This window comes from Thrips palmi, unplaced genomic scaffold, assembly GCF_012932325.1.
Source record: "Thrips palmi isolate BJ-2018 unplaced genomic scaffold, TpBJ-2018v1 HiC_scaffold_18, whole genome shotgun sequence".
Lineage (NCBI taxonomy): Eukaryota > Metazoa > Arthropoda > Insecta > Thysanoptera > Thripidae > Thrips > Thrips palmi.
Window position 1 is genome coordinate 15,989,493 of NW_023144627.1, and position 27,403 is coordinate 16,016,895.

A 27,403-nucleotide genomic window follows, 5' to 3' on the forward strand; every position below is an offset into this window, starting at 1 on the left:
CCATTGGTGGGGTCACGCGTTCGGGTCGAGTCCCGTTTAGCGACTCTACGCCCAAAACGCGATTTTGACTGCCTCCACCGGTCTGCCGGTCCACTGTGTGGCTGGGAATCCGACCGGAAGTACCGATACGAAGCAGAGAGCGACTCCGCGGCGCATCTCCGCCGCCAAAAATACGTGAATATTTAATGTCATCAATAAACATGAGGCGAGGGGCCGGCATGGCCCCGGCGTTGCCCGCGGGTCGCACCGATGCAATACAGGGCCGTGTGATTGCTTCCCGGGAGAAAATGCGAGCCGCGGGGCCAAAGAGTGACTGAGTGAGTGAGTGTGTGCGTGTGTGAGAAGGAGGAGCCGTGTGTGTGTTTGGCACACAGGAGCCGCCTTATCAATGTGGGCGCGTGGCGGTGCGTGGCGGTGCGCGGCGGTGCGCGCGACGTATTGGGTAAGGAGATCGCGTGTGTGCGGCATCAACACACGGCCACCTGTTACCGCGTTACACCGCGTTACACCGCGTCCTACCTGACGCCCGTGGCGCCGCGAGTTACGACCGACGCCAACCACACCGGACAGCCCACCAAAACCGAAAACCAATCCTTGTCCTTGCTGTTTTCTTGTTGTTTTTGGGAGCACAGCGAGGCAGAAGACCGCGGTGGAGGCGGTCAAAATCGCGGACGCGTTTTGAGCTCCGGAGTCGTTAAATGGGACTCGAACCGAACGTGTGACCCCACCGATGGATTCCTCGTTCAAAGAGCAATCCATTGGTGGGGTCACACGTTCGGTTCGACTCCCATTTCGAGACTCTGGAGCTCAAAACGCCTCCACCGGTCTTCTGGCCCACTGTGGGGGAGAAAGCCGCGCTGCGACGTGCTGCGTGTTTGTTTGGAAACGACGCGGTGGGATTCCGTGACCGCTTTCTGTGCCGAGCGCTGCTACACTTTAGGAGTGACCCTTTTTGGCCGCTGCTGGTCGCTGCTGGCCACGGTGCGGCATGGTGCGCCACGGTCCCCTGGTCACAGGTGCGGCCTCCCCCTCCCCTCCCTGCGCCACACGCCACCCACGACATCGGCGCTCACGCCGAGCCCGCGCAATTTCATATTTTATGCTTCATTTGTCCCCCGTTTTCGAGTCTGCGCGTTTTCGTCTTTGTGCGAGCGGCCCACTTTCGGGCTAGACTAACACGGCCACCAAACCCGGCGGCCCGGTTGCGCTTGGCGCCAGGTCTCCGGCGGCAGACTTTGTCCGAAGCGTCGCTCTGTCTCTGTCGCACTCACCGGGCGTCCCGTGGGGCCCGTAGGGGTGCGACAGAGACGGAAGCAGCTCTTTGGATTCGCTCGGCCGCGGACGATTTTCCAGGCGGGCAGCAGTGAGGGGTGGAAGGGGGGTGTGCACAGCGCGGCACTGCGCGGTGCAGAGGGCGATAGGGCACAGCGACACAGACTACAAGCCGATCGCGGAACATGGGCGTGAAAAACAATCAACTTGAAAAACACGTGTTTTAAAAATAGAGAATGGTGAGTGTTGCCACAGTGCTGTGTGTATGTGTGTGTGTGTGTGGGGGGGGGGAATGTGTGTGTATGAGAGAGAGAGAGAGAGAGAGAGAGAGAGAGAGAGCGAGAGAGAGAGAGAGAGAGCTAACGCAATTAACTAAAACAAGTGTATGGAGATGCTTTTCCGGACCCCGGCGCGCACTCTCGCGCTAGTGCTCTCCAGGGCTGGGCTGCCCATTTCGCACCTCGGCGCGACGGGCTGAGGGCGGCGAGCCCTTGGCAGTGTAGGCGCTAGTTGCGTGCGGCGGTAGCGCCATGAGGAGGGTCGGGGCCGTCTTGTCACGTGACTGGGTGTGGCGCGGCGGCGGGGCGTGGCGAGGCGGGACGGGTTCGCCCGCACTAGGGCGTGCCAGGGCGGGGCGCAGGCCGCGGCGGGCGCAGACGGCAGGGGATCCTCTCTCTCTCGCTCTCTCTCTCTCTCTCTCTCCCTTCCGCCCTGGTCAAGTGCCGGTTTCCGGCTCCGCGTGCTTCCGCGCAGTTCGTGCAGTCGTAGAGAGAGGCGGAGGGACGACGGTCCGCGAATTCAGTGGCGTGCGCGAAAAGCGTGCCCCTGGCTACCGAAAGCGGTCCGAACGTCGCGCGGCGAGCGTCAAAATTTACATACGCGAGGAAATGGCTTGCCTGCTGCACAAAGGGTGGCTTGGCGAGCAAATTGACGTATTTACCTTGCCATCACTTTTTTTGTGGTGAACAATTTTTAACCTAAGCGGTGCACTGTGGCAAAAAGCTACGGAAAATTCTGTAAACAGCTTGTGGTAATTCTCCGTAGGCCCCTTATCAATATTCTCCGTAGGCTCTTACAGTATTTTCTGTAGGACCGCACAGTATTCTCCGTAGGACCGCACAGTGATCTCCGTAGGACTATACAGTCTTCGAGGTCCTACGGAGAAGACTGTGCGGATTTACAGAGAATACTGTGCGGCCCTACGGAGAATACTGTAAGAGCCTACGGAGAATATTGATAAGAGGGCTACGGAGAATCCTGGCAAAAAAATTAACAGGATTTTCCGTACCTTTTTGCCACAGTGTGTACTGTAGACTGATTCCGAGAGTCGTCGCTCTGTCGCGCGCTCCCACTCGCGGGGCGTCCGTTGTACAGGTGCGAGAGGGACCGGGCGACGGAAACGACTCTCGGAATCAGTCTGCAGGGCGGGGCCTCCCCATTAGTGAGACGGGGAAGTAGACGCAAAGGCACGGCGCGCTCGCACGTCAGGCGGCACAAAGCCCACGGCCGTGGAGGCCCATGGCTGCCTATGGCTGCCTATGGCTCAGCGGGTAACAAAGTGCACCTCGTCAAGGCGTATCTCAAACTTTGCGCGCGGCGGTGGCCCCTGGGCGTTGGCCCCCGGGCGCCGTGGGCCCCAGGCGTTGGCACGGCAGGTGCTGGCCTGGAGCCACCCGTCTGATTTGCTAAGCAAGGCTCGCGGCAAGGCCAAACAGCTGTCGAAACAGTCTTTCGCGAGGGATGAGCGACCGTCAATAGCAAACTGAGTTGTTCCTTCATAATAACAGCAAACAATATTTAGCAAACCAGGAAGTTTTGACGTCCCTTTCAGTCCACGGCCGCCTCACTGGGACGCCGTCAAGGGGCACGCCACGCCGCCTGTGAGACGGCGGGTAGGCAACACAGCGCGCTCCGGTGCGGTGTGTTGCCTACACCGCAGGCGTTGTGGCCGTCTGGCCCGGGTCTGGCCCGGGTCTGGCCCGGGTCTGGGGGACCAAGGAACGCAGGTAGGGCTGGTCCTTGGTCACGCCGGTCGATATGAACCTACCCTGCGGAGAAAGGCCCCCAAAGCAAGCAAAGCCAGAGGGGATTACTCCAAAGGGGATTGGCAACGCCGGGCAACGCCATTTGATTAAGCCGGCGCCTGCCGCCCTGCCTCCCTGCGGGGCTGGGAGGCGCCCCGTCACGCCGACACTCCACCAATCAGAAGACGGTCGGGTCAAGACTCCGCCACTGTCGGCAGCCGTCGGCACCCATTAGGCAGGATTGGGCACTGCGCAAATCGGCAGAGCGTTGGATTGCCGTTTCGCCGTTTCCTCTCCTCCACTTCCTGGATTGCATTCCAGGCCGCCGAAAACTTGGCCGCGCAGGTTCGTCATGAGATACTGGTCAAGTTTGGCAAATAAACACCAACAAGTCTAGTTCCCTCCCCCTTCCAGCGTCTGACCTGGAAAAACACGGCCACTCTTTTGTTTTTGTTGGGGCGGGAATGTCGCCCGGCCCATCAACTCTTCATGATCGCATCCTGGAGCGCCGCCGTGCTTCGGTCCGCCTGCGCCGCGCCGCGCCCCGCCCCGCCCCGCCCCGCCCCGCTCGCCCGAGACTGCTTCGTGTGGAGCGAGGCAGCGCGTCGGTGTGCGGTCAAACCCCCTATTCCGAATATAGCAATCCCCTCTCCCCCTTCCCCTCTTCCCCCTCCCCGCCCCTTCCGCACGACAAGCGGCCCTGCCAGCCTGTGTGGACTGTGTGGGCGCTGACCTACACAACCAAGCCGAAGAATAAAGTGCGCCGGTAATCTCCAGGCCCGGCCTGCCCAGCCCGGCCAGCAAGACCTACCCTACCTTCACTGCAAAAAAAAACGCACTTCTGTGCGGAAAATATACGGAATAAATGTGTGGGAAAAATACGGAACGTCCGTACTTGTTCCTTTCTGTACTCGTGTAAACGGGTACGGAGAAAAGTCCAGAAGTTCCTACTTGGTGGCAGACACGGACGGTCCTTCCAAGGTATTGACCGGACTTATTCCGGATTTTTTCTGTACTTTTTTATCTACCAGTGTTGCACTGAAAAACCGCAAACGAGTACGGAAAAAAAAATCGCTGAAAAAAAAGGTGGCCAATTTAGATTGGTGTGACAACGCGTGGTAATAAAGCTGGGGTCGCGCTGGAACCCTCAAGCCGTCACCCTGCAGACTGATTCCGAGGGTCGCTTTCGTCACTCCGTCTCTCTCGCACTCACGGGGCTCCCTGTATGGGTGCGAGGGAGACGGAGCGACGAAGAGGACTTTCAGTGTGCTGTCCCCAAGTCTCTCTTTACGTCACCATCCATCTTCATCGCGCCGCGCCGCCTCGCCGCTCCCCGCCCCTCGGCTGGTGACCCGGTCCTTCCGCAAACCAGCGGCCAGCGCGAGGAGCGCGGCCAGCGGCGCCAGCGCGCTTGCAGTGTGACGGAACCAATCATTCCTCGTCTTCATCGGACGCTTCCGGAGCGTGCGAGACAAAAAAAAAAAGACGGAAAAAAAATCTCCGGCGACAATATCCGTTTAGGCGACCGTTCTTCATCCTGTCCAGTCCTTTAAAAGTCCTTCTTTTTTAGAAAAAAAATTTAAGCCGGTACGTGCGCGGAAACTCAGGACCTATTTGCGAAACAAAAACACGGCAAAAAGGCTTCATGGTGAAAATTCATCATATCACGGTGGTGCAGCTGACTTTGTAACGTACCTTTTTCAAAATTCATAGTACCCTTTAGATAATTGGTCGAAATGTCTTTCACCATATATGGAGGAAATGCCAACCATTTACCAAGACATTTAGAGTGCAGCCACTGTGTTGGCGAGGTTGGAGGGTGGCGGTGAAAATGACACCAGAATCACTGACAGCAGCCGTGTTTGACTTTGCCAGGACAGACAGGCAGCATGGCAATAGCGCTCAGAGGGCCAAAGTGCATACCGAGCTGACGATGCTGCGTTCCGGACCAGTGCGCAACGGACGCGGCACAGCGCATGGAATTCGTCGCAGACGTCAGAAGCTCTCCAGTTGATCCCGACGAGAGCACAGAGCAACCCCGTGGGTTCGCGCCGCGTGCCGCGTTCGCGCACCTGCCTTCAGAATTTCCTTCTGACTCGCACCTGCCTCTCGCCGTACCTCGTCCCACGCTGTAAACACGGAGCTGCCCGTGCGCCTGCACTGCCGGGCCGCGGCGGGCCACGGCGGGCCGCGGCTCGGGGCAGAGAGCCGCCGCCAGGGACCGCTCTGCAGACTCATTCCGAGAGTCGTCGCTCTGTCTCTCACACTCTCGGGGCGTCGCGCGCAGGTGCGAGAGAGACAGAGCGGCGACTCTCAGTCTGAGGGCCCCGCGTGTCAGCAGGAGGCTGAAGAGCCGTTTCGTCGCCCCGTCTCTGGCACACTGGTGGAGGGGGCTGCTTCACGCGACGCTTCGCGTGGGCGTGCGAGAGAGACGAGACGATGCCGCGAATCGTTCGGCTGTGCGGGCCGGGGGGCGCGGAGTCTTCCGAGCGCGTCCTCGGAGAAGACCTCGACGGCGTGGGTGGCGCGCCACCGAGAGTGGGCTGGAGTGGAGGGCGGTGTGTGTGTGTGTGTGTGTATTATTTGTCCCGGAAAAGTGAGGACTACGACGATGAAACAAGGAGATATGTTTGATCGCTGTGGCGGAGGCGTTTCCCTGTGTGTTTTGCTCTGTACACACAAACACACACACACATACATACACACACACACACACACACACACACACACACACACACACACACTCGGCGAATCAAAAGTCATGTGTCGCCCGGGGATTGATGTACAACCCGTGTGTAGGCAAGGTGGTGCGGGAGGGTCCTGGGATTCGATCAGCGTTAAATCGCCCGTTCCGACTGTACGCGTTGACAGCCGCTCCGTTTCGAACCAACCCGAAGCCCTGTCGCGGTCTCTCTCTCTCTCTCTCGCCCACGCGTGGTGTGGTGGGTGGTATCGAATTAGCTAGCACCTCCTGACTCCTCCGGCCAGAAAAGCCGGGCCGGCGCGGTATCACCACGAGGGTATAGGGGGATCACACTGCGGGGGGGAAGGAGGGGGAGGGGGTCGCTCCGGCGGCCTGGGCTGTCGGAGGAGGCGGGGTCGCCGGCTATATTTAGAGGGATTTCTATTGCCGAGATTGTGTGGGGCATTGATGCTGCTGGGGCGCCAGGCCCAGATAGTATCCTTTCCGATGGCCCGGTAGGCCGGGCCGGGCAGGCCGGGCAGGCCGGGCTGCGGAAGGGCTGTTATAGGTAAGTTGAAATTCCAGCCGCCGAGCCCGGCCCAGAGTCGTTTTGGTCGCTCTGTCTCTCTCGCACCTACGCGGGACGCCCTATGAGTGCGAGAGAGACAGAGCGACGTAGACGGCCCTCGGTCTGCTGGCGGTCCCGATGTGTGCTCGGGCCATACGGGGTGCGGTGGCTGCCTGCAGCCCGGCATGCCGGCAAACTCCAACCCTCGGGGGACCGGGAGTCGCGTGTTAACTGGCCGGGGAAAAGTTAGCGGGGATCCCGTAACGATGTGGGCCGCACAAAGCGGGCCGCGCGAATCACAAAGTATGAAATTGAGTTTGTGTATTGCGCTCCCGTTGTGTCGATTCGCGCTCCACTTCGCTGCGCAGTGACGCTGCGACGCGTGGCGTCGACGCCTCCATCATCAGCTGCCTCTTCAAATAAACAATTTTTATTTTTTCGGAGAGCCATTTTTAGTTTTACTTCTGAACACCTTACCAACTATTTGTCGGTATCAGTCGGAAATAATCACCAACTTGTCACCAATTGGGTTGACAAGGAAAATCAGCCTTCAATTGTCATCAAGTAGCGACCCAAACTTTCACAGTGCATTGTTATTCTCCAGGCAGCAGTAAAGCAGGCAAACCTGAGTGGTCCTGAAAGTTCACGCGAGCCTTAATGTAAGTGCAAAGTAAGTCCTTCGTCCCGGGATCGCCTGCCGCGGTACAGTATAGAAAGTTTGACGTGAAAATCTTAGCGCCTTGCAGCGATCCTCCTCCGACCCGCGTGGAAGTTTAGAGCGCTACCCGAGTAAAGCACCGTACATAGGTGAGTGCATCGCAGTCCAACTTTCTGTATTTGGCGAGGGCGGCAGGGTGATCACCTCAGTTCGTTCACAAATTGAAAACGAAGTGTTCTCATTTTTTGAAGCTTTCTGTGTCTCTGGCTCATCGTGCTCTGCGCCGCCCTGATACTGAGAGGCCCGCAGGTCCGCAGAACTTCCAGGCTGTCTCGGCCACCATAAAAGTTTCCCAGTGGCGCGGCAGAGTTCCACGCCGAACATGAGGAAAAGCGGCGAAGGTGATGTGAGCGGCGCGTCCAAAAAGCAGTGGAGTGGTGCAGACGGCCGGCTGGTGCTTCGTAAAACATCTACCCCATTTCAGTTTATCTCGAAAGCTCCTCAAACTATTATGGTCTTGTTACGAGCTCGGAGCAGTAAGGGAGAGGGGGGCAAATAGTGACAGATAATTTCTTTTCGGTCCTACAGCCGTCTTAATGGACATTTTCCCATTTTTTAAAAATAAAACTGAAGTTTGGTATTATTTGAGTAAGAAAAGGTAGCATTCGAGTTGTCTGAGTCACCCAATCCTTCCAAAAGCTTTTCTGGTAAACCTTGCAACTGTCACTATTTACCCCACCCTGGGGTAAATAGTGACAGCTTGGGGGTACATAGTGACACTATCAATTTCCTTTGATAAACCTCCATTCTTGACATAACAAAATAGTTATAAAATGTTTTTAAGTGTTTTCTGAAATGTTAACAGTGCCAAATCTAAATTAAGAGGAAAAACTCAATATTTTTCTATCAAAGAGGATACAGATGTTTAGGGGTTTCCAATGTGAGGAGCAGCGGCTTTGCCGTTTACCATATGTTAGCAGCTGCCCTCTTGTGTACTCTCACTGACAGACAGCCCTCCACAACGTTTGACGGCTAATATTCTTAAGGCCCTACATCTAGGTTAGGTTAGGTCAGGTTGATCATTTTATAAAATACCCGTTTAATTTTTTTTTACAAGAAGATTAATGTTCAGAGTATTAACATTCATATTTTGTTACTTAAAATACTTCTTTGTACTGGTAGAATGATCCTGGAGGAATGGAACAGTCACTTTTCCAGTTAATTAAGAAAAGCTAAAATTCATATTGAGCGCAAAGTTTCTTCGACAAGAATTGAGACCAGACCTCAAAAAAATTTGTAACGCTTCACCTCAAACCTAAAATGGTCCAAACCTAACATAAAGACCAAAAACTTAACAGCCTAATAAAAAACATAAACAAAAGTCAAAAAATTTGGCATATTAATTCAAAAATGCCAGTAGACGAGTGTCACTATTTACCCCGAATTTTTGTCACTATTTACCCCATGAGACAAAGTAAACTTTGGAACTTAACCTCCTTCATCCAGATTGACTGATACATTAAATATTTGGTCGATATGACGTATTGACATGTAGAGCAAACGGAGAAACATATGATAAGCTTTCAAATATCATTAAAGACATGCTACAGGACTTCAAATATGGAAAGAAAGTTTAGGTTATGCCTCGTTTCCGGAGGGTCAAATTTTCCAAAATTAATGACGCCCTTCCGACTTCTCTCTCTTCCACCACCTTCTCAAAACATCGTTCTGGACTTGAAACAAAGCTTATGAAAAAATTATGAGGGCAGAAATCGCGCGGGAACAGTACGAAACACGAACTGTCACTACTAGCCCCGTGTCACTATGTGCCCCCCTCTCCCTTAGCTTGAGTCTTGGTCGAGGCAAGGTATACTTCCGGGGGTGTAGTTCACTGGAGGTTTGTGTGATCAGCCTACTTGTCATTTTAAGTTCTATTTTTATTAAAATTATAATTCGACTATTTCTGCCTCTGTTTTCCTTTCTTTTTGTACGGTCCTGAGAGCACTTGATTTCACAGTTGTTGCTCCCCCTCGTGCGTGGAGCCGGTCGTAAAGTCCGTCGTTGACTCGGGAAGTCGGGCTGGACGTTCCGGACAGCGAGCCGGGCACGCAGTCTGCCATCAGCGGCTCCAATTTTGGCCCCGCTCTAGCAGCGACTCGCAGTGGGCCAGATGACCGGAGAGGCGGCCAAAACTCTCGCCGCGTTTTGAGCTCCAGAGTCGCTAAACAGGACTCCAAGCGAGCGTCTGACCCCACCAATGGATTGCTCTCCGAACGAGGAATCCATTGGTCGGGTCACACGTCCGGTTCGGGTGCCATTGAAGCGACTCTGGACCTCAAACCGCGTCCGGGATGTTGACCTCCTCCACCGGTCTTCTGGCCCACTGTATGCCGGACTGGCCGTCGGACTGGCCCGGGCTCTGGTCGGACGTTAGACCCGATTAGCCCCAGTGCAGCTTAGCACTCCAAGTTGCTGCAGCCGCCACCTGCCTCGCCATAAACTCATTAAATTTGCGCAGCCATGCGTCCACTTGGACCTCGCAGCCCGGCTGCCTCGCTGCCTCGCTGCCTCGCTGCCTCGCTGCCTCGCAGGCAGAGGGCCTCGCAGGGGGCCGTGCGGGGCAATGCAGCTGGCCCGCCTCCTCTCCCAGCGTTCGGGCTCCAATACACACACAGGACCAACTAATCGACTTTCTGCCTGGAAGAGTTTCTTGTTTCCCTGCTTCTCTGCAGACTGATTTCGCGAGTCGCTTTCGTCGCTCTGTCTCTCTCGCACTGCCGGAGCGTCCCGTATGGGCGCGAGAGCGACGGAGCGACGAAAACGACTCTCGGAGTGCTGGACCTTTGCGGGGCAGTGTACCGCAGTGTACCGACAGCCTCAAACGAGAGCCGACGCGTCCGTGGATGCCGGCCGGGCTGGGCAGGCCCTCTGTGCGGACGAGACAAAGCGGATCTGCATTTGCGGCCTTCCCCGCGGAGAAAGGCGCTCTCAAAAGAAGTGGGCGACTTCGATTCTGAGGGGGGTAATGAGACTGGGCTGCCGGGAGCCCTCCGCGGAAAGCACTAACTTGAAAAGGGCAGTTCTTGCCTCTGTCCTCCGACAGTCTTCAAACGGCTCAGCGAAAAAAGAGGGGGCTCGCCTAGTTTTCGTGCACTAGTTCGTTCACAGGTGAACCAAGTCTGTTGGCCCACTGCGAACGGCCCTTGCTGTTCAAATTCATTTTTCCTCACCGTTCCTCGCATGCGCTAAGCTCGCGCGGCTTATCAGACCAACGACCCACCGGCACGGCGGGAAGAGGGGAAAGGGCTTAGGAAAATTATTCAAAGAAGGCGGTGCAATAATGCAGAGCCGAGATGGGCAATGAATAACAACAAGGACAAGGCGGCGGCAGATTTGTGTTTGCCTTCGAATGAATAACATGACGGTAAGTCGAGTACTTCGGGCTTTTCGGGCCTTCGGGGCGGGGAGGCGAACAATCCACCTCGCGACGTCGCCAAACCAGAAGGTAAACAACTCCCGCGAGTCATCAGCGGGAAAACGGCCCTCGGGGGAAGTCAATTCCCCGATTAAATATCTATTTGCGTGGTCGGGAGCGGATTGGTCGCGGAACCGCCTTCGCGCAGCATATTTATTGGCGAGCGATAGCGAGCCCATGCCGTGTTTGGGGGTACCAAAAAGTGACTGGTCGTGCGTCTGTCTGTCTGTCTGTCTGTGTGTCCGTAACTCACTCACGTTTCTCAGCAACTACCGCACAAATAGTTTCAAAATTTCGCACCGGAAGGCTCCTAAATCTCCCCCAGGGGGAGTTTATCTTATATTCACGATTACTATTGTTTGAAATATTCAAAACATCTTTTTGAATTAGGTTCTTAGCGTGGTTAGGTTGGCAGTGCTTGGCAGCTCGTAGCAATTTTTCATACTTGCGGCCGCGACTCTTAAATACGGGACCTGTCAAAACATTGGCAAATAAAACAAACTAAAGAGCAGAAGGGCTTAGAAGTGAGTACGGTCATAGTTTTCGATATTTTAGAATGATTGAAACCTCCCGGAGAGTCAACTCAGTGAAATACGGAAAATGAAAGTGACAATTATTACGCGTTTCGTCCGTCCGTCCACCCTCTCCCCTCCCCCACTTCAGGGGAAATGTTTTAGTCAGTGGAGTGTGTTTGATAATTGCAAGAATGATTTGGTCTTTTTAACTTTGTGAGTGTATTCCATTTATATTCTCAGACACTATATTTTTCAGTTGTTTGCTTTGCTCAATAACAGTTAGAGAAAATATATAATACATTCTATGAGTACAAACCAGATGCTAATCTTGCCAAAATAAATAGTCTTTGCTGACTCTTGGCACTGATTCTGGGAAAAGGCTTCATTGCAATGCTGTGAGTTACTATAGTACTAACCTTAAAGAAAACCATATGATGAGTGAGTGTAGCGCATTCAAGGTTTGACATTGACATCAATTCAATGAGACGATTCACTGACTTGGTCATATGATTTCATGAGACGATTCTTTAACTTAATCATACATTGTCTGCGACAACTGGTAATTTGTGTTGGTCATGGTTTGAGTTGCTTTTTTTTTTTTTAATTTACTCAGAATGTTAGGTAAATACTTTTGCTAAACTGTTTCAAAGATTAAATAACACACCATGACTATCATTATCAATAAGATAAACTTGCATTAGCAATAAGTGGCCTCGACATTGGATTCTATGACACGATTCATTGGATCTGACAGAAGGTCTTCTCCGTAAAGTAGTTGAAATCAGCCTGCCTGTAAATATGTCTCTTTTTAATTAATGCAGATAATCAATATAGTTAAATCCACTAGTTTAAACTAAAAGGGAGAAAGGCTATTTAGGTATTACTAATAACATTGCGTATTCATAAGTTCAGTAACAAGGAGATATCGAATGGTATTGAAGTATTTGTGAATCGTATTAAGCAATTCAATGCTGGCTGTAAATGTTACTCGACTGAGTAACAGGGTCAGGGTTCGTGGCATGACACTATGAACAGGAAACGCTATTAAGAACCTAACAACTGAAGACCCATACTTTCGACTAGAATTACATGATTTGCGACCAAAATTTCCTCGGTGTTTCATTGCTTTCTGCAGTATTTGGTGTGCTGATCACAAAAATGACTTCCATGTCATCCCAGACCTTTACTTTTCCAAATATTTACCAATTTTGGACCAAAATTTTTACATCGAGTTTACATAGTTTCCTGCAGTTTTTGGTGTGCTGATCACGAAAATGACTTCCAATTTCATCTCAGACCTTTACTTTTCCAAATATTACCAATTTCGGACCAAATTTTTACATCGAGCTACATAGTTTCCTGGCAGTTTTTGGTGTGCTGATCACGAAAATGACTTCCAATTTCATCTCAGACCTTTACTTTTCCAAATATTTACCAATTCGGACCAAAATTTTTTACATCGAGTTTTACATAGTTTCCTGCAGTTTTTGGTGCGCTGATCACGAAAATGACTTCCAATTTTCATCTCAGACCTTTACTTTTCCAAATATTACCAATTTCGGACCAAAATTTTACATCGAGTTTTACATAGTTTCTTGCAGTTTTTGGTGTGCTGATCACGAAAATGACTTCCAATTTCATCCCAGACCTTTACTTTCCCCAAAATTTACCAATTTGTGACCAAACTTTTAAAATTGAGTTTCACATTGACCCTGTATTGGCCTTACTTTGCATATATTCTTCACCATCTTCTACAAGAATACAGACGCATCGCTCGCCTACTACGCGCCCAAACAAAACGGCGCGTACCCCTAGTTTATTATTCATTTTTTTATCTCGACTCGTTCACTTTGCTCACACGTTTCAACTGGTGATTCCTATCCATTTTTTTTGCACGTGTAGTGTGGGCGAGTGACGCACACCCGGTCATTTTAATATTCATAAATACGGCCAAAGAAAGGATTGGCAGCACTTAACGGCCAGGGCCAGCCTCGATGACGTCACGGCAGCAGCCTCCGTACAGGGTTGGGAGGGAGGGGGGGGGGGGCTTGCGTGGAGAGACAAACAAGTGGTGCGCGTTTTACGTGCCGGCACGCGAGAAGTCCAGGCCGCCGCGGCCGCCGCAGAGCAAAAATTCGCAAGAGTACACAGAGCGAGAGCAGGCGACTGCCACGGATAAGTGGATGAGGCCAGGAGGATGGCTGGGATGATCGTGGCGCTCGATGGCGTAACGCTCCGCGTGGTGTGCATGCCTCTGCATGCCGCTGGACCGGCACGAGGCCTCGCGTGACCCGGCAGACAAAAATACTTGCCTTTTTTTTCACAGTTTTCTTGAAATTTACCTCTTTTTTAAGAACAGATTTTCCATACTTTGTGGTTGTCCCCACCCCCTCGCCGTGACGTTCCCGCGGAGTTTCCCGGAAGCCTTGTAATCCAGCGGCCCCCTTTGAGGGTTTGGGGGCAGCGGGCTCCAGAACAACCGGCATTCATCAATGAGACCGAAACCGAAGCCCCTTCTCGGCAGCGCAGCGCCATGGCAGCCAGCGCAGCCAGCGCAGCGAGCGCCTGGAAGTGACAAGGTGGGTATCCCGCAGCACGCGTCGGTTCAGCGGCTCCGTCTACCCTCTGGGCGCCCCCCCCCCCCTCTGCGAAAACAACGCGGTTGGACCGGAGCGTTTCCTGCGACTGTTTTTCGGATCCACAAAGACCGGATGCACTTGCTCTGAGTAAGTACCAATAATCATTGGCACAAATGCAAGGGGGGGATCAACGCAACCAGTGGTACAGTCCACTCTAGCGCGCTCGGCGACGCGCAGTCAGACAAATTCCAAATTCATTTTTTTAAAGGATAAAAGATTTTTGTGCCATCGTATTTTTAATTTCTTAAAAAAAAAACCTTGGAAGTTGTTGCACAGAAAGGTGTGTTCGGGAGCCTTTTCTAAAAATGTTTTTGTGAGTGTTCCCTGAGGAACAGAAATAGGGAACGAGGACTGAATAAGAGGTGCTGGTGGAAATGGAGATGGAGGGAGCGTTGCCGGGGCAGTGCCGGGGCGGTGCACTCCGCTCCACTGCCGCCATTCTCGGCAGGAAATTCAAGCCACGGGGGATTTGCAATCGATAGAGGGGGCGGCGATGTACATCGCGCCAACATATTTCCCAGGCCACTTTAACTCCCGCGTCGCTGTGCAAAGAGCTTGCAGAGCGTATGCCGTCTCGGTCAACACGGTCCGGGTAACACTGCAGCGACACTGGTTGACAGTGCTACCACACATAAGGAGGCAAAACTTTCCCCTTTGCACCGGAAGGGTTGGCAACCTTGGCTTGCGCAGCGGGAAATATTGGCTTCGCCATCGTTAAGTACACTCTACCAAAAATGTCCTGTAAATGCCGTTAATTTATTACCAGTTTTCACTGTAGGTCAATTCACAGCGTTTGCTGTGAACTAGTTCACGGCGTTCACTGTGATCTCGGTTACAGTGTTCACTGTGATCTGGTCCCCAGTAACACTGTGAGTTTGACGCCGTCGAGCACCGAAGTACTGAATATCAGGCTCCAATTCACGGCTTTTACTGTGGCCAGATCACAGTGAACACTGTAACGAGATCACAGTAAACGCCGTGAATGTTCACAGCAAACGCCGTGAATTGCATAACAGAAACATTGGTAATAAATTAACGGCGTTGACAGGACATTTTTTGTAGAGTGTACTGGGCAAAAAAAACAGTTCCTGCAGCTTTTTAAGAAACTCACTGGAAATGGCCTATGACTTACTTTAGGGTACCGGGAAAGCCACGAACCGTTTTTACCGTGTAGGCAGGCCAGCTTAGCACTTCTGAAAAGTGAAAATATTGCCTTGTGGCAAAACTGGTCAAACAGGAGAGGGCGTTTTTTTTCGCAGTGAGAAAGACGGCTGTTAAAAGAATAAGCAGAGTCTGGGAACGGTGCAGGCCGAAGAGAAAGGGCCCCGGATGCCTGTTGGGGCCATTTCGGTGAGGTCGGCCTGGCTGGCTCGGCCAGGGCTCGGCCAGGGCTGCGTTGTCCAGGGCCGCGTTCTGGCCAGTACGAATAGCAACGATAAATCATGGATGGATGGGCTCGACCATCGGGCGGCTCCCCGCGCGGACGTACAGCCAGCCAGGCGTCGGTGGGCTGGGCTGGGCGTCGCCCCGTTGTCCTGGCGCCCCACAGTGGGCCAGAACACCGGCGCTGTATGCAGGCTGCGGTTGGCAACCCTTTCGACACGTCTGCATCGTGGGAGTTTTTCCCCACTTACGTTAGCAGCACTGGGGAGTTTAGTTTGGGAGTGTGTTCCCAGCAAGGACCGTTCTTCTCGCCCCTCCATGGCCGTGCCTGGCCGTGCCTGGCCGTGCCACAGCGTCGCAGGCGGTGTGACGTCTCCCTTCAAAGCACAGTGTGGGTCCTCGCGACTCCGCCGAGACGCTCTCGGCGGTTGCGCGGCTGTCGCGGCTGGCGGTTCCCATTACCATGCGCGGTACCGCTCGCCTTGCCGCGCCTTGCCGCGCCTTGCCGCGCCTTGCCGTTCAAGGCCGCCGAACGCGTCGCGACGCTCAAACTTCGCCACGGCACAGTAGGCCAGTAGACCGGTGGAGGCGGTCAAAATTCTTGACACGTTTTGAGCGCCAGCGTCGCCAAATGTGACTCGAACCGAAGGTGTGAACCCACCAATGGATTGCTCTCCGAACGAGGAACATATTGATGGGGTCACACGTTCGGTTCGAGTCCCATTTAGCGACTATGGAGCTCAAACCGCGTCTAGAGTTTTGGCCGCCTCCACCGGTCTTCTGGCCCACTGTGCACGGCGGAGGCGGCGTAGGCGCTTCCGCGAAAACAACGAGGCGCAAGGTCGATCGCCTTGTTCAAACTTTAATTTAACAACCGCCCGAGATTGTGTTCTTGCCGTTCAACTCGCGTCCCCTGAGTTTACCTGACTCTGCAGCAGCACCCAGGCCAACCTTCAACTTTGGTCGACCGCCTATGTTTTCACAAGGCCATGATTGATGTGTTCTTATCCGGAATTTGTGGCGTTAATCTGACGGTCCCATCAAACTGACAAGTTCCCCGACCTAATTATTCGGCCAGAGTTTAGCCGTGCCTTTGTGTCGCGTCCGTCCAACGTCCGTCCAGCGGGGGCCCAGAAGTCTGATAAATTGCATGCCCCGGCGACCATTCAGGGCGTCGCTGGGCGTCGCTGGGCGTCGCTGGGCGTCGCTGGCCGGCCGGGGCTTGTCTGAAGCTCATTTCCGCGCTCATCAGGGGCTGGCCGGACGACATACCTCCTGGAGAACCCAGCCCAGGACCCAGGGCTGGACTGGCGCCATTCCAGCGAAAAGAATTTTGCATCGCAAGCAGCGCTAGAAGGTCCGCACATTGGGCCAAAAGACGAGTGGGGAAGGCCAAAGTCCCAGACGCGTTTTGAGCTTCAGAGTCACTAAATGGGACTCGGACCGAACGTTAGACCCCACCAATGAATTCCTCGTTCGGAGAGCAATCCATTGGTGGGGTCACACGTTCGGTTCAATTACTGTTTAGCGACTCTGGAGCTCAAAACGCCTCTAAAATTTTGGCCACCTCCATCGGTCCTGTGGCCCACCGTTACTGTAGTCAGGAGTGATTTTTAGGGAATCCTAAGAAAACCAGAAACCCTTTTTTGTCTGGGCTCAAAAACTTTGCGGTTGGCATCAAACGAGTTCTACTAAGAGAAATAATTAAACCTTTAGGCCAGCTGCATAAAATAAACACACACACTCTCTCTCTCGCTCCTCTCCCCCCCCCTCCCCGCTAGAAATTAATTACTCAGGGCATGCAGCAGCGTAGGCCGTGCGGTTCTAAACAAAAAGTGCCGCGGCGAACACGTTAGTAGGGAGATGATCGAGCGGGCCCAACTTGATCGACCTTACGCCTCTACAGTACACTGTACACTGTACCGCGCGTTTACTTCACGACCACTTCGCCGCCTGCCCTGGCGCGCAGTGCCCCGGCAGTGCCCCGGCAGTGCCCCCCACCCCCTGCACTTTGTACCTTAAACACACTCCTCCCCCGACTCTGGCTCAAGTCCAAGGAGCGCGCGCGAATGATGAGCGGTTGCTCTGTGGCGCTGCTGCCCCCCCCCCCTTCCTCCTTCCCCGCGCCGAAGTAATTCAGATGCTATGGGACCGCAAGGACAGACGGAGACACACACCAGAACAGTCGAAGCCATTATTTCGAGAACGCTTATTCGGACCACCAGCGAGCGGGTGGGCTGCAGCGGCACTGGTGTGTGGCACTGCACTGTGGGCCAGAAGACCGGTAAAAACTCAAAGAGCCTGAGCTTCAGAGTCGGTAAACAGGACTCGAACAAGGAATCCATTGGTGGGGTCACACGTTCGGTATTCGAGACCCATTTAGCGACTTTGGAGCTCAAAACGTGTCCGGGATTTTGACCGCCTCCACACGTCTTCTGGCTCACTGTGCACTGGTATGTGACACTGTGAGGACCCAGCAGCACACAGAACTACATCGCACAGCGAAGACGCGACGCCTTCCTTATTCATGTGGTGTGCCCCACTCGCCGCCATGCCCCATGTTTCCCATGTTCGCCCCGGGGACCCTTATACGCCCCGTCTCCGAATTTCCCGGCCGCCACCACACTGTGATGTTCGGCCGCCCCGTCTGGCCATTGTCGCGGGGCCCGCCGTTAATTCTAAGGTGGCGTAAAGCCTCGGCGTTTTAACGACGTTTTTATGTTTTTATCCGTCGCGATTCCGCCTCAAAGGGCGGCGCAGGTAAGAATAGAAGGGCCGGACAACGAGCGGTCGTCCACTACGTGACGTGAGGAACACAGTGGGTCAGAAGAAAGGTGGAGGAGGCCAAAATTTTAGACCCGTTTTTAGCTTCAGAGTCGCTAAACAGGTCTCGAACCGAACGTGTGACCCCCAGTGGATCCCTCATGTGGAGAGCAATCCATTGGTGGGGTCACACGCTCGGTTCGAGTTCCATTTAGCGACCCTCGAGCTCAAAACGCGTCTAAAATTTTAGCCGCCTCCCCCGGTCTCCTGGCCCACTGTGCTGTGAAAAACGTTACGTCATAAGTGGACGACCCTTAAGGGGCCGTCCAGGAATGACGTAACGCCCTCGTAACAACGTCCTCAGCCCCCGGGCAATGTCATGCAAATAGGAGCGCGACCCGGCGGCGCAGGCTAGGCGCAGGCAGACAGACAGGGGAGAGGTGTCGACGCTCGTTTTCCCCACTACAGGCGGAAAGTGCTGCAAATTGCCTACTCGCCAGTCGCTAAGGGCGCCAGGGAGGGTGGGAGGCTGTCCATCCCGCCGCCACTGCCCCCCCCCCCCCCTCCAAGTTCGATGACGCTCTCCATTCCCAAACAAAGCGGCGCGGTGCAGCGGTATTTTTTATTTTTCCCGCGCGTAATCTGATAACTCCAAAGGGCTCTGCACCAAAAGCGGCCCTCCCCGCCGTGCAAAGCCCTCGTGGAATCGCACACCGTTTCCGCCGAATGGAAAGCTTGTCGAAAAAACATTGTTTCTGCTTTTCCGACCGGTTCGGCGGCGTCCGACCCGCGAGGGGCGGGGCGGGGCGGGGCGGGGCGGGGCGGGGCGGGGCGTCGCGGGCCCCACACGGGGAGGCGCTCCTGACCCAGAAACGGCCGGCCAGAAGGCCCGGCCCGAAGGCCTGAAGGCCCGAAGGCCCACCGCGGTTGCATCCGTTTGCTGTTTTATACAGGTTTTCAAGTATAAATAGCGAGGCCGTGGTGTGTTGGCCTGGCGGGCGCGAAGAGGCGCGGCCTGGCTGGCTTGCCTGGCGAGGTGGATGGACTGCAGCGAGGCGAGCCCCGCCTCGGCCCCGCCGCCGTGCGGTGCGCTTCCCCCGCGAGTTTACCGATTCACATTCACATTCATATTTCCAGTGGGTCCGAAAACGCTTTTCGATTCAGAGTGCCTGCATATGTCATCCAAAAAAAATCGTTATTGCGATTTTTTTTAAACTTTTTTTGAACAGAAAGAGTGCTGTTATGCCTTTTTTATGTTTTTAAAATTAAAATATTTTTATTTTGAAGTGCTTTGCGTGCGCATTAAAAAAGGCGCCTTAAGCTTAGCGTGGTTGGCACCCGGTTTTTTTTTTCCTTCGATGGGCAGCGTGCACTTCTTGGAGCGCGCACGCGTGAGCGGCTCTCGCGTGACACTGTGACACTGGCGCCACGGCCCGTCACGGCCGCCACGGCGCCTCGGGATGTTATTATGACGCTAACAGGTCATAAACAAATGTTAATGGCGGGCCGGTCAACTTTGGCGCGCCCCTCCCCCTCCCCCACCCCCGGCTCGTGACGCGGTGCGGACACGCAGTGTGGTTAGGGGGATAATGGACGAGTGTCATCGGTCGAAGCCGCCGGCCAATTCGGCGCTTGGACGCGCTGCGACGCGCTTCGCTCCCCCGGGGGAAATCGGCCTGCAGCGGAAACTTATCGGGAAAGTTGGGCTGGAAAAGCGGGTGAAAAATGGGTGTTCCGTTTATTGCGAACAAGCAGAGTGTCAACTCACCGGACATTGGCGAGGGTGTGTCGGCGGTTGCGAAGGTAGCGGTTGTGGTAGGACTTGAGGTCGCCGATGGAGCCCTGCTCGGCCTGCATCTTGGCCAAGCTGGGCACGCCGACGGACGCGGCGGACGCGGCGGAGACGCCGGACGCCCCCGAGAAGGAGCCGGAGGTGGTGGCGGCCGACGCGGAGGTCTCGGTGGACGTCGACGAGGTGGCGGAGCGCGCGCGCCCCTTGCGCTTGCTGCGGCTCTTGCCGTGCTGCGAGAAGGTGGGCGACGGCGTGCTGCCGCCGCGGCCTCGGGGCGCGTGGCGCAAGGTGGACGACGAAGAGTGTTCCTCCTCGGCGTCCTCCTCCTCGATGTCGTGCAGCTGCTGTTGCTGCTGCAGCAGCAGGAGCTGCTGGGGCAGGCAGCCGATGACGGTGGCCTGGCCGCCGTCGTCGTCGTCCTCGTCGTCCTCGTCACAGCCCGCGCCGGGCGAGGCCGCTGTCACCGAGTCGGTGCCGTCGGCGACGGCGTCTCGGTAGAAGCCACAGCCGGCCGACGCCGCCGCCGGCGTCGACGCAGCTTCGCCGGCCGAGTTGGCCCGGCAGGACACCGACGCCGGCGGCTTGGTGTCCTCGGGCGCCGACGCTTCGGCGCCACAGCCGCAGCAGGGCGAGCACCCGGAGCTCACCGCGCCCCCCACCCCGACAGCGTTCCTGGCACCCTGGGACTAGAAGACGACGCCGACGGCGCGCTTCGGCGAGGGCGGGCCGGGCGGGCCGGGCGGGGCCGAGGGCCTGGCCAGGTGGCGCCGCCAGCTCATGTCGGCCACCTGCGCCACCGCGGGGACGTCATCCAGGACGTCATCTAGCCGCCACGGCGCGCCGGGCTGCAAAGGGCAAGCGCCGTCAGACCAGTGCACCAACGAAAAGGGCCCGAGTCTAAGCGCCGTGCGTCCCACACTCAAACAATCGTCGCACACGCTTTATCCAATACAGTGGAGCTGACAAGGGGTAACGGTCGTGGTCGATTTGCAAACAGAAACAGAAAAATAATGTGAAACACGGAACGCTGGCCGGCGGCACGCGCGATCACAGTGGCGTGGCCACAAGCCGAGCGTCGCGCCGCCCGCCCACAACCCCAACCCAACCCCACCCCAACCCCAACACAATGGCGAAAGACATGTCCAGCCGCGTTGACGACGGATCATCCCAGCAGGCTAATTGCTGGACTGGCAAATACGGACAGCCAGCCAGCCAGACAGACAGACAGACAGACAGAGCACCCAGACTTCATTATGCATCTCGCCCTTCTAGTGCACTCATTGTCGCGCTCCACTCCAACCCAGCCCCTGCTGGTCCGATTTCAGATCGTTCCCCCGGCCTCGTCAAAACAGCCCGCCTTTTCAACGCCTTCTCGGGGGAGTGACGTCGCTAAGTGCCGTGCAGTGGGCCGTTGGCGCCAAAAAAACGGGGTGTCCTCACGCCCGTTTCCCAACCTCGCATTCCTCGCCCGGTTTATCCACTGCGAAAAGATTTATTTAATTAAAGGAAGGCCGGGCGGACCGGCCGCATGTTTGTCTTCCCTGTTTCCTGAATTTGTCACCATCGCCGTGCCGTGGAACGGTGTGACGCCCACCGGGACTGGGCAGCCAGCCTGGCACGGCCCGGCACGGCCCGGCGCCACACTGCTTTATTTTTAGCAGGCCGGTGATTCCTGCAGGATTTCATCCACCGTTCATTTGGTGCGCTTGCACTCTCCGCGCCACTTCAGACGGCCCTTTCACCCTCGCAGGCCTCCCATTGGATGCCTCTTGAGCGTTGCGACTCTACACACAGTGCAGCCACCCCCCCCCCCCCCCCTTCGGGCCTCCAGCCTCGAGTCGCACTCTTTAGATGCTTTTCTCTCGCTCATTCTCTTGCTGCCCCTATCGCGTGTACGAACAGACGAGAGAGAAAAAAAATCTGCCTCTTTCTTTTGTTTTGTCAAGTTTTTTTGGCGTTTTGCCATGATTTGAAATGTAGGCGCGCCTCGCGGGCGTATCCATTCAACAGTATTACGGCAGCAAAAACAGAACCCCCTTTTTATACGCTGTTGCAGTTTATTGTATTTCGTTCCCGCTTCACCTAGCTGAGCTGCTGTAGAGCGCGGCAGTGTGACTTGGATATTCACCCCCAAATAGGGGTCGCACATTCCGAATTTCTGAATCCTGAAAGGTCACATCAATGCGGGCATTACCACCCCCTTGCTTCCTCTTTGAAGCGCATCTGCTAGACCCCCCCCCCCCCATTCCGCCTACAACTTTACACGAGGACGCTGAGCTCATCCGAGGCGCCCCACAGTGGGCGACAAAACTCCAGACGCGTGCAGGGGACGAGCTTGAGACTGGCACGCGAGTGAATCATCATAAAATGGCGGGGAGAAAATGCGCGAAATGCCAAAGAGAGAAATGAAAGAGAGGAATAAACGGCGACCACCACACTGGACACGAGGACTCCGTGGTCGCGAGGCGCCGCGCGGCGCTAACACAGCAAACGCTCGCCAACCGTAAATTTCACTCCGCCTCGTTCGTAGCGCACACATTCTCGGCCGGACAGGAATTGCTCCGAGAGTCCCTGCAAAATGTTGCAAGTTTTATGCTATCCGCAGCAACGACAGGCGAGTTTATTCTAGGAGTGCGGCGCGCACGCGAGCGTAAAAACGCGCGAATTTTTAACACCACCCCGTGTCTTGCAAATGAACGATAATCCAGCGTGCTTTTTTTGCGGTGTGGTTTCGGCGCGACGCGGGAAAATCATTAGGAAAATTGTTAGAGAGAGACGGCGTGGCGAGGAGGGAGAGAGGGGACGCGCTAATGCAGAGAGTCTAGTGCATTAGCCTTGTGGGACGGCCGGCACGTGCCCCACACGCGGTGCGCACGGTGCCTACACTGGTGTGCTCCGTCCGAAAGTCAGTGGCAACTAGCTCACTGCAGGACTGCAGGTGGCTCTCGAGCTCTCTCTCTCTCTCGGGTAGCATCTGGCCGCAAGGCCCGCAGGCGGAAGCGCTTGCAGTGGGGCGGCAAGCGGAGCGGAAGGCAAGCATGCCCACTCGCAAGGAAACCGAACCTAAACTAACCTAAACACCGTAATGCTCGCACCACCCAACCGAAAAAAAAACAACTAAAATCGAAACTGACAGTTTGCAGTGTACGCTTCGAGGCTGTTGTTGTCCTCACATACAATGTCTGTGTCTCGGCGTCTCGGTCTGTGTAGACGGCACCGTCGTGTTTGTATTGGTGTTCGGCAAGACAGCGTGCTGGCTCGCGTCGCGTTTGATTCGCGCGCCACTTTTTACGGGAAATAAATAAGTACATGTGAGTGTGAGACTGGCAGAGAGAGAGAGAGAGAGAGAGAGAGAGAGAGAGAGAGAGAGAGAGAGAGAGAGAAGAGAGAGAGATGGGGAGTAGGGGAATCGGGGCGGTCGAGATGTCATCTCTCTCTCTCTCTTGTAAAAGCGCGCCAAGCAGACGGCATTCTCGCGTCGGGAGAGCTCCGTCGCTGCCACGCGTAGCAGCGCCAGTAGGCATGCGTCTCTGGCACCCACAGACACACGCACACACACAATGTGTCTTCTCCGTGTCACACGGTGTCGTAGAGGGTTTAATTAAGTTTCTTAGAGATCGCCCTACACCGCATCGCTACGCTGTGCTACGCTAGCGCCGTGTTGCTCGCCTCGTTGTGGATGTTGTCGACGACGTTGATTAATGAGCTCATTATTAGTCGAGTCATCACGCGTGTAGGGAGTGTAGTACGCGCAGGCCCCGCGCTCCATTTCAAACAATATTTCGCCCCCCACCCCCACCTTGGCTTGGCTTCTTAATCCAACACCCTGCCCCCACGCCCCCTCACCAAGGCCTTAGCGTTGAACTTCACGGTGTGCTCTTTCGAAAAACAAAGAGGTAGGAAACTTTGCCTGGACCCGATATTGTTTTGATTGAGTTTATTTGGCGATTTTCGCCCGGTCTCTCTTCCTACACTCGAAGGGGCAGCGCAGAGGGAGATATTGGCCGGCCTCTGGGATGCTAGCGCTATATAGTGGACTCGAGGGCTAACCTTTATATACTACGGTGTAATGCAGACTTTCCCACAGCTATTCCAATAACCCTCGTCCGAGACGAACGAGCTCTGCCCAGTGCTGTAGTGCGGCGTGTGTGTGTGTGTGGGTGGGTGTCCTTGTGTGTGTGAGCGTGTGTGTGTCTGTGCGCGCACCTCGGTGCCAATCCCATTGCCAACGTAAAGAGAGCCCTCTCGGTGAAACTTGTCGGCCCTCTCGTCTCGTTCTCGGCGAGACGGGACTCTTCACCTCACGGAATGCTTCCCTCCTCGTCCTCAGGCTCTAAACGGCCTCGGACCCCCCGGCACTACTCCTTGGGAGCCCTCCGCGCCGGAGGTCCTTGAGTGCCGTGTCTCCTCGACTAAGGCACCACAGACAGCCCTCTAGCCGGGACCGGATCACCAATTGTCTCCATCATTTCACCGCGACTCAGTTCTGCTTTGATGACCTGGCTAAAGCAATAATCACAGCTACACACACACAAACACACACACAGCGTATCCCTTCCTATCTCTGTCTCCATCTGTCACACACATACACGCGCGCACACACACGTCGAGAGAGACAGCTCGCATCAAACGGGCTGGTGCGATTAAACCCAATTCCCCTCCCCGACCTAGGCAGACCTACACTGAGCCCGGCTTGAGCTTGTGTAGTGCGCGCCGCTCAAGGGGGATCTCTCCGATGCCAGCTGCCAGCGGTGGGGCAAGCCTTATCGAAGACGCCCCACACGGGGGCTGGCTGGGCTGGGTTTGTCACACGAGAGATTAGCTTTAGGTTGCGCTGGCTCGGCTGAGGTTAGGTGAGTTGAGGTGAGTTGGGGAAAGCAGCGGCGCGGACCGGTTAAGTAGGGACATCTCGAATAGTCGGTTCCATCTCAGTAAGGAAAAGTGAAGTTAGGTACGTCGGGTTGAAAGCGATCCTATTTTCGGAGCTGGAAGCTCCTTGAAACTCCTCCATTGACGGAAAAGTGAGGTTAGGTGCGTCCGGATCAAAGCGATCTCATTTGTAGAGCTGGTCGCTCCTTGAGGCTTCCCCCCACCGAAGGCTGCCTAGCGGTTCTTCGCAGTCGCATCGAATTGACAGTGGCAGCCGCTAACAACGTGACGCGCCCGAGACCTTGCATCTTTGGCCCGCTGCCAATACACGCAATTAATGTTATTCGATTGTGGACAGGGAATATGCCCGTTTCGATCGGTCAATTGGCTGATTGCTGTTGCCACTCACTCTCAATTCGTGAAGCTGGTGGAACGCCAGATCTAGTTGTGTTTCAAGTCACCGATCATGGAACCGTTTCGTTCCGATTTAAAGTTCTACGCCTAGAGGATCCCTGCCACAGTTCAGTTTCTTCTGCCGCTAAATTGCTTGGCAAAAAAATTACTGAGAGTGATCGGCCAGCCATTCCTGAAAGTGGCTATACAGGACGGGTGACCGACTAGACGGGAAGCGGAACCAAATCGATACTCGAGAATGACAGGTGAGCGCTAATACGTTGCCTCCACTTAGACGACAATGGCGGCTATATTTCGCCCGTCAGCACCGGTAAAGTAGCACGATCGCCGACACAGCGAAAATAAGACAGAGCGGATGAGAAAGAAAGCACCTAGCCTGCAAAAGGCCCTTGGCACTAGCTGATCAAAGCCGACAAATGACGAGTTTGGACGGGCGCGCCACTTGGTGGCGTGATGCCAAGAAGACGCTTCTTCGGATTAGAATTGCAGAGATAGTCGCTCTTCCGCGCAGGTCAAGAGGAAAACGCCATCACGGAGGCCTCTTAACGGGGTCTGCGTCATCGCGGTTTAGCAATCATGCGAATGAGGCTTTCTGTTGTTCAAACTCGGCCGTCTGAGAAGCCCGCAGCCTCGCCGAGCCTCGAACAGCCGTAACCTGGAAACATGCGGGGCTTTTCCAGCGCGCGGTGCGGAATTAGGTTTATTTCCTTCCACCAGGGCCACGTTCGGCCCTCCGCACGCTAGGCTGCCTGCCTGCCTGCCCTATCTCAAAATTTATCGTCCTGGAAAGTAAGCGTGGAATGTGGGCGGAACTGTTTGTAAAACCGTTTCGGGTGCTTTCGCGCCAAACGAGTGGGAATGGGAGAGGAAGAGTGAGAGGTCGAAGTGGCAAGCGGAGCAGCGGGGGAACCACAGAAACTTGACTGGGTCGGCGAAACTAGCCAAGTTGCACGTCATTTAATAATATACAAAGTATTGCCAGTGTCAAAACTATTGGAAAGCCACGCGGCCCTGCTGGGATGGGCATGCGAAGCCTAGGCAGGCCGAGGCAGGCCAAGGCAGCAGGGCGGAAAAGTTTTAGCTGAGGCTGCTGTCTGTTTGTCCGTTGGACTGGGATGCTTTTAAAATCCACAAGTCCTGCGTTTTCGACCCGCCGGGATGAGGAGGGGGAGGGGAGAAGTCGGAAAATAGAGGTTGACAGAAATGTGGAGGAAGTACAATGGAGGGGCCGGAGGAGGGAAGAAAAGACACAACTAAATGGAAGCAGTGCCGAGCAAAAAGACGAGTGTCGCGAGAGAGCAAATTCCTTGCGACAGACTCGCTCAGTGCTGCGGCGCTGTGGCACTGGCCCCGCCCTGCAATTTCTCCCGACAAAACACTGCAGGGCTTCACTAATCACGCCCCGAGATTCCTATGCGCAAGCAGCGAATTATTAAACCTGTGGCGGCTGAAACCAAACCAACAAGACAACGCGGGACTGAGGTCAAGGGCGGTCGGCCGCCCCTCCCCTGGGGTCTGGGGGCCTCGGCCTGCCTGGGCCCCTCGCGGCCCCTCGCGGCCGCCCTCCAAGTCTCTCTCCAGCCAGTTAACGTGCATAGCGTGACAGGCCGGGCCCTGCCCTGCGCTGGGCTGCGCTGCGCCGCTGGGCTACGCTGCGCTGGGCCGCGCGGTCTAGGCCAGGGTCGGCCGGCGAACGTGCAGTGAACATGCCGTTGTGCTGGACGTCCGCGGGGACTAGTGCACGTCAGTGTGCAGGCTTGTGCACGGTGCGAGGCTGGGTGCGAGGCTTGGTGCGAGGCTTGGTGCGAGGCTTGGTGCGAGGCTTGGTGCGAGGCTTGGTGCGAGGCTTGGCGCGAGGCTCGGTGCGAGGCTAGCTGGGCTCGAAGTGTGCACTCGATTGTGCCTCCGCGACAACCGCAGCGCCTCTGCTCTGCCGGGACTTTGGGTCGGCCCCAAAGGGCCTAGAGGCCCTAAGGCCCTCGGGGCCTCGGCCGCGCAGCATTCAGCGATGCCAATGGGCTGTCGGATGAACAGGCAAAAGGACAGGAAGGGGGGGAAGTGGCGAAGGGAGGGGGAGGGGAGGGGGAAGGCCACATGGAATGAACGCCGTTCCCGTCGACAGAGCCCGGCAGTCCCGGCCCGACAGCCAACAAGCGATACAACATTCTCGCTTGCCTTTCGACCGCACTCTTCAAAGCGTTTGCACCAAACGCGCTTCAATTTTTCGGGAAAGTAATCAAGCCACACTATTCAAAAATTAAAAAAAAAAAAACCTTGTATGACTGGCTGTTTCACTTTTCGCCTCCATTCTGTATTATTAGTTTGCGGCAGAATAAAGTCCAAATTTT

The 27,403-nt window shown here is 55.2% G+C and overlaps 1 protein-coding gene across 2 annotated transcripts in view; it reads right to left on the reverse strand.

Annotated features, from left to right (window-relative positions):
• LOC117645120 (cAMP-specific 3',5'-cyclic phosphodiesterase) overlaps window positions 1-27,403 on the reverse strand; it is a 287,146-nt gene that overhangs the window by 225,198 nt on the left and 34,545 nt on the right. The window contains exon 1 of one of the 2 annotated variants that reach the window (XM_034385048.1): window positions 19,749-20,160. The exons of the other annotated variant lie outside the window; for it this stretch is intronic. Within the exon in view, the coding sequence (XP_034240939.1) occupies window positions 19,749-19,837 (89 nt within the window). The 5' untranslated portion in view covers window positions 19,838-20,160. Of the gene's footprint in view, window positions 1-19,748; window positions 20,161-27,403 lie in introns of those variants that run through there. 2 annotated transcript variants of the gene reach the window in all.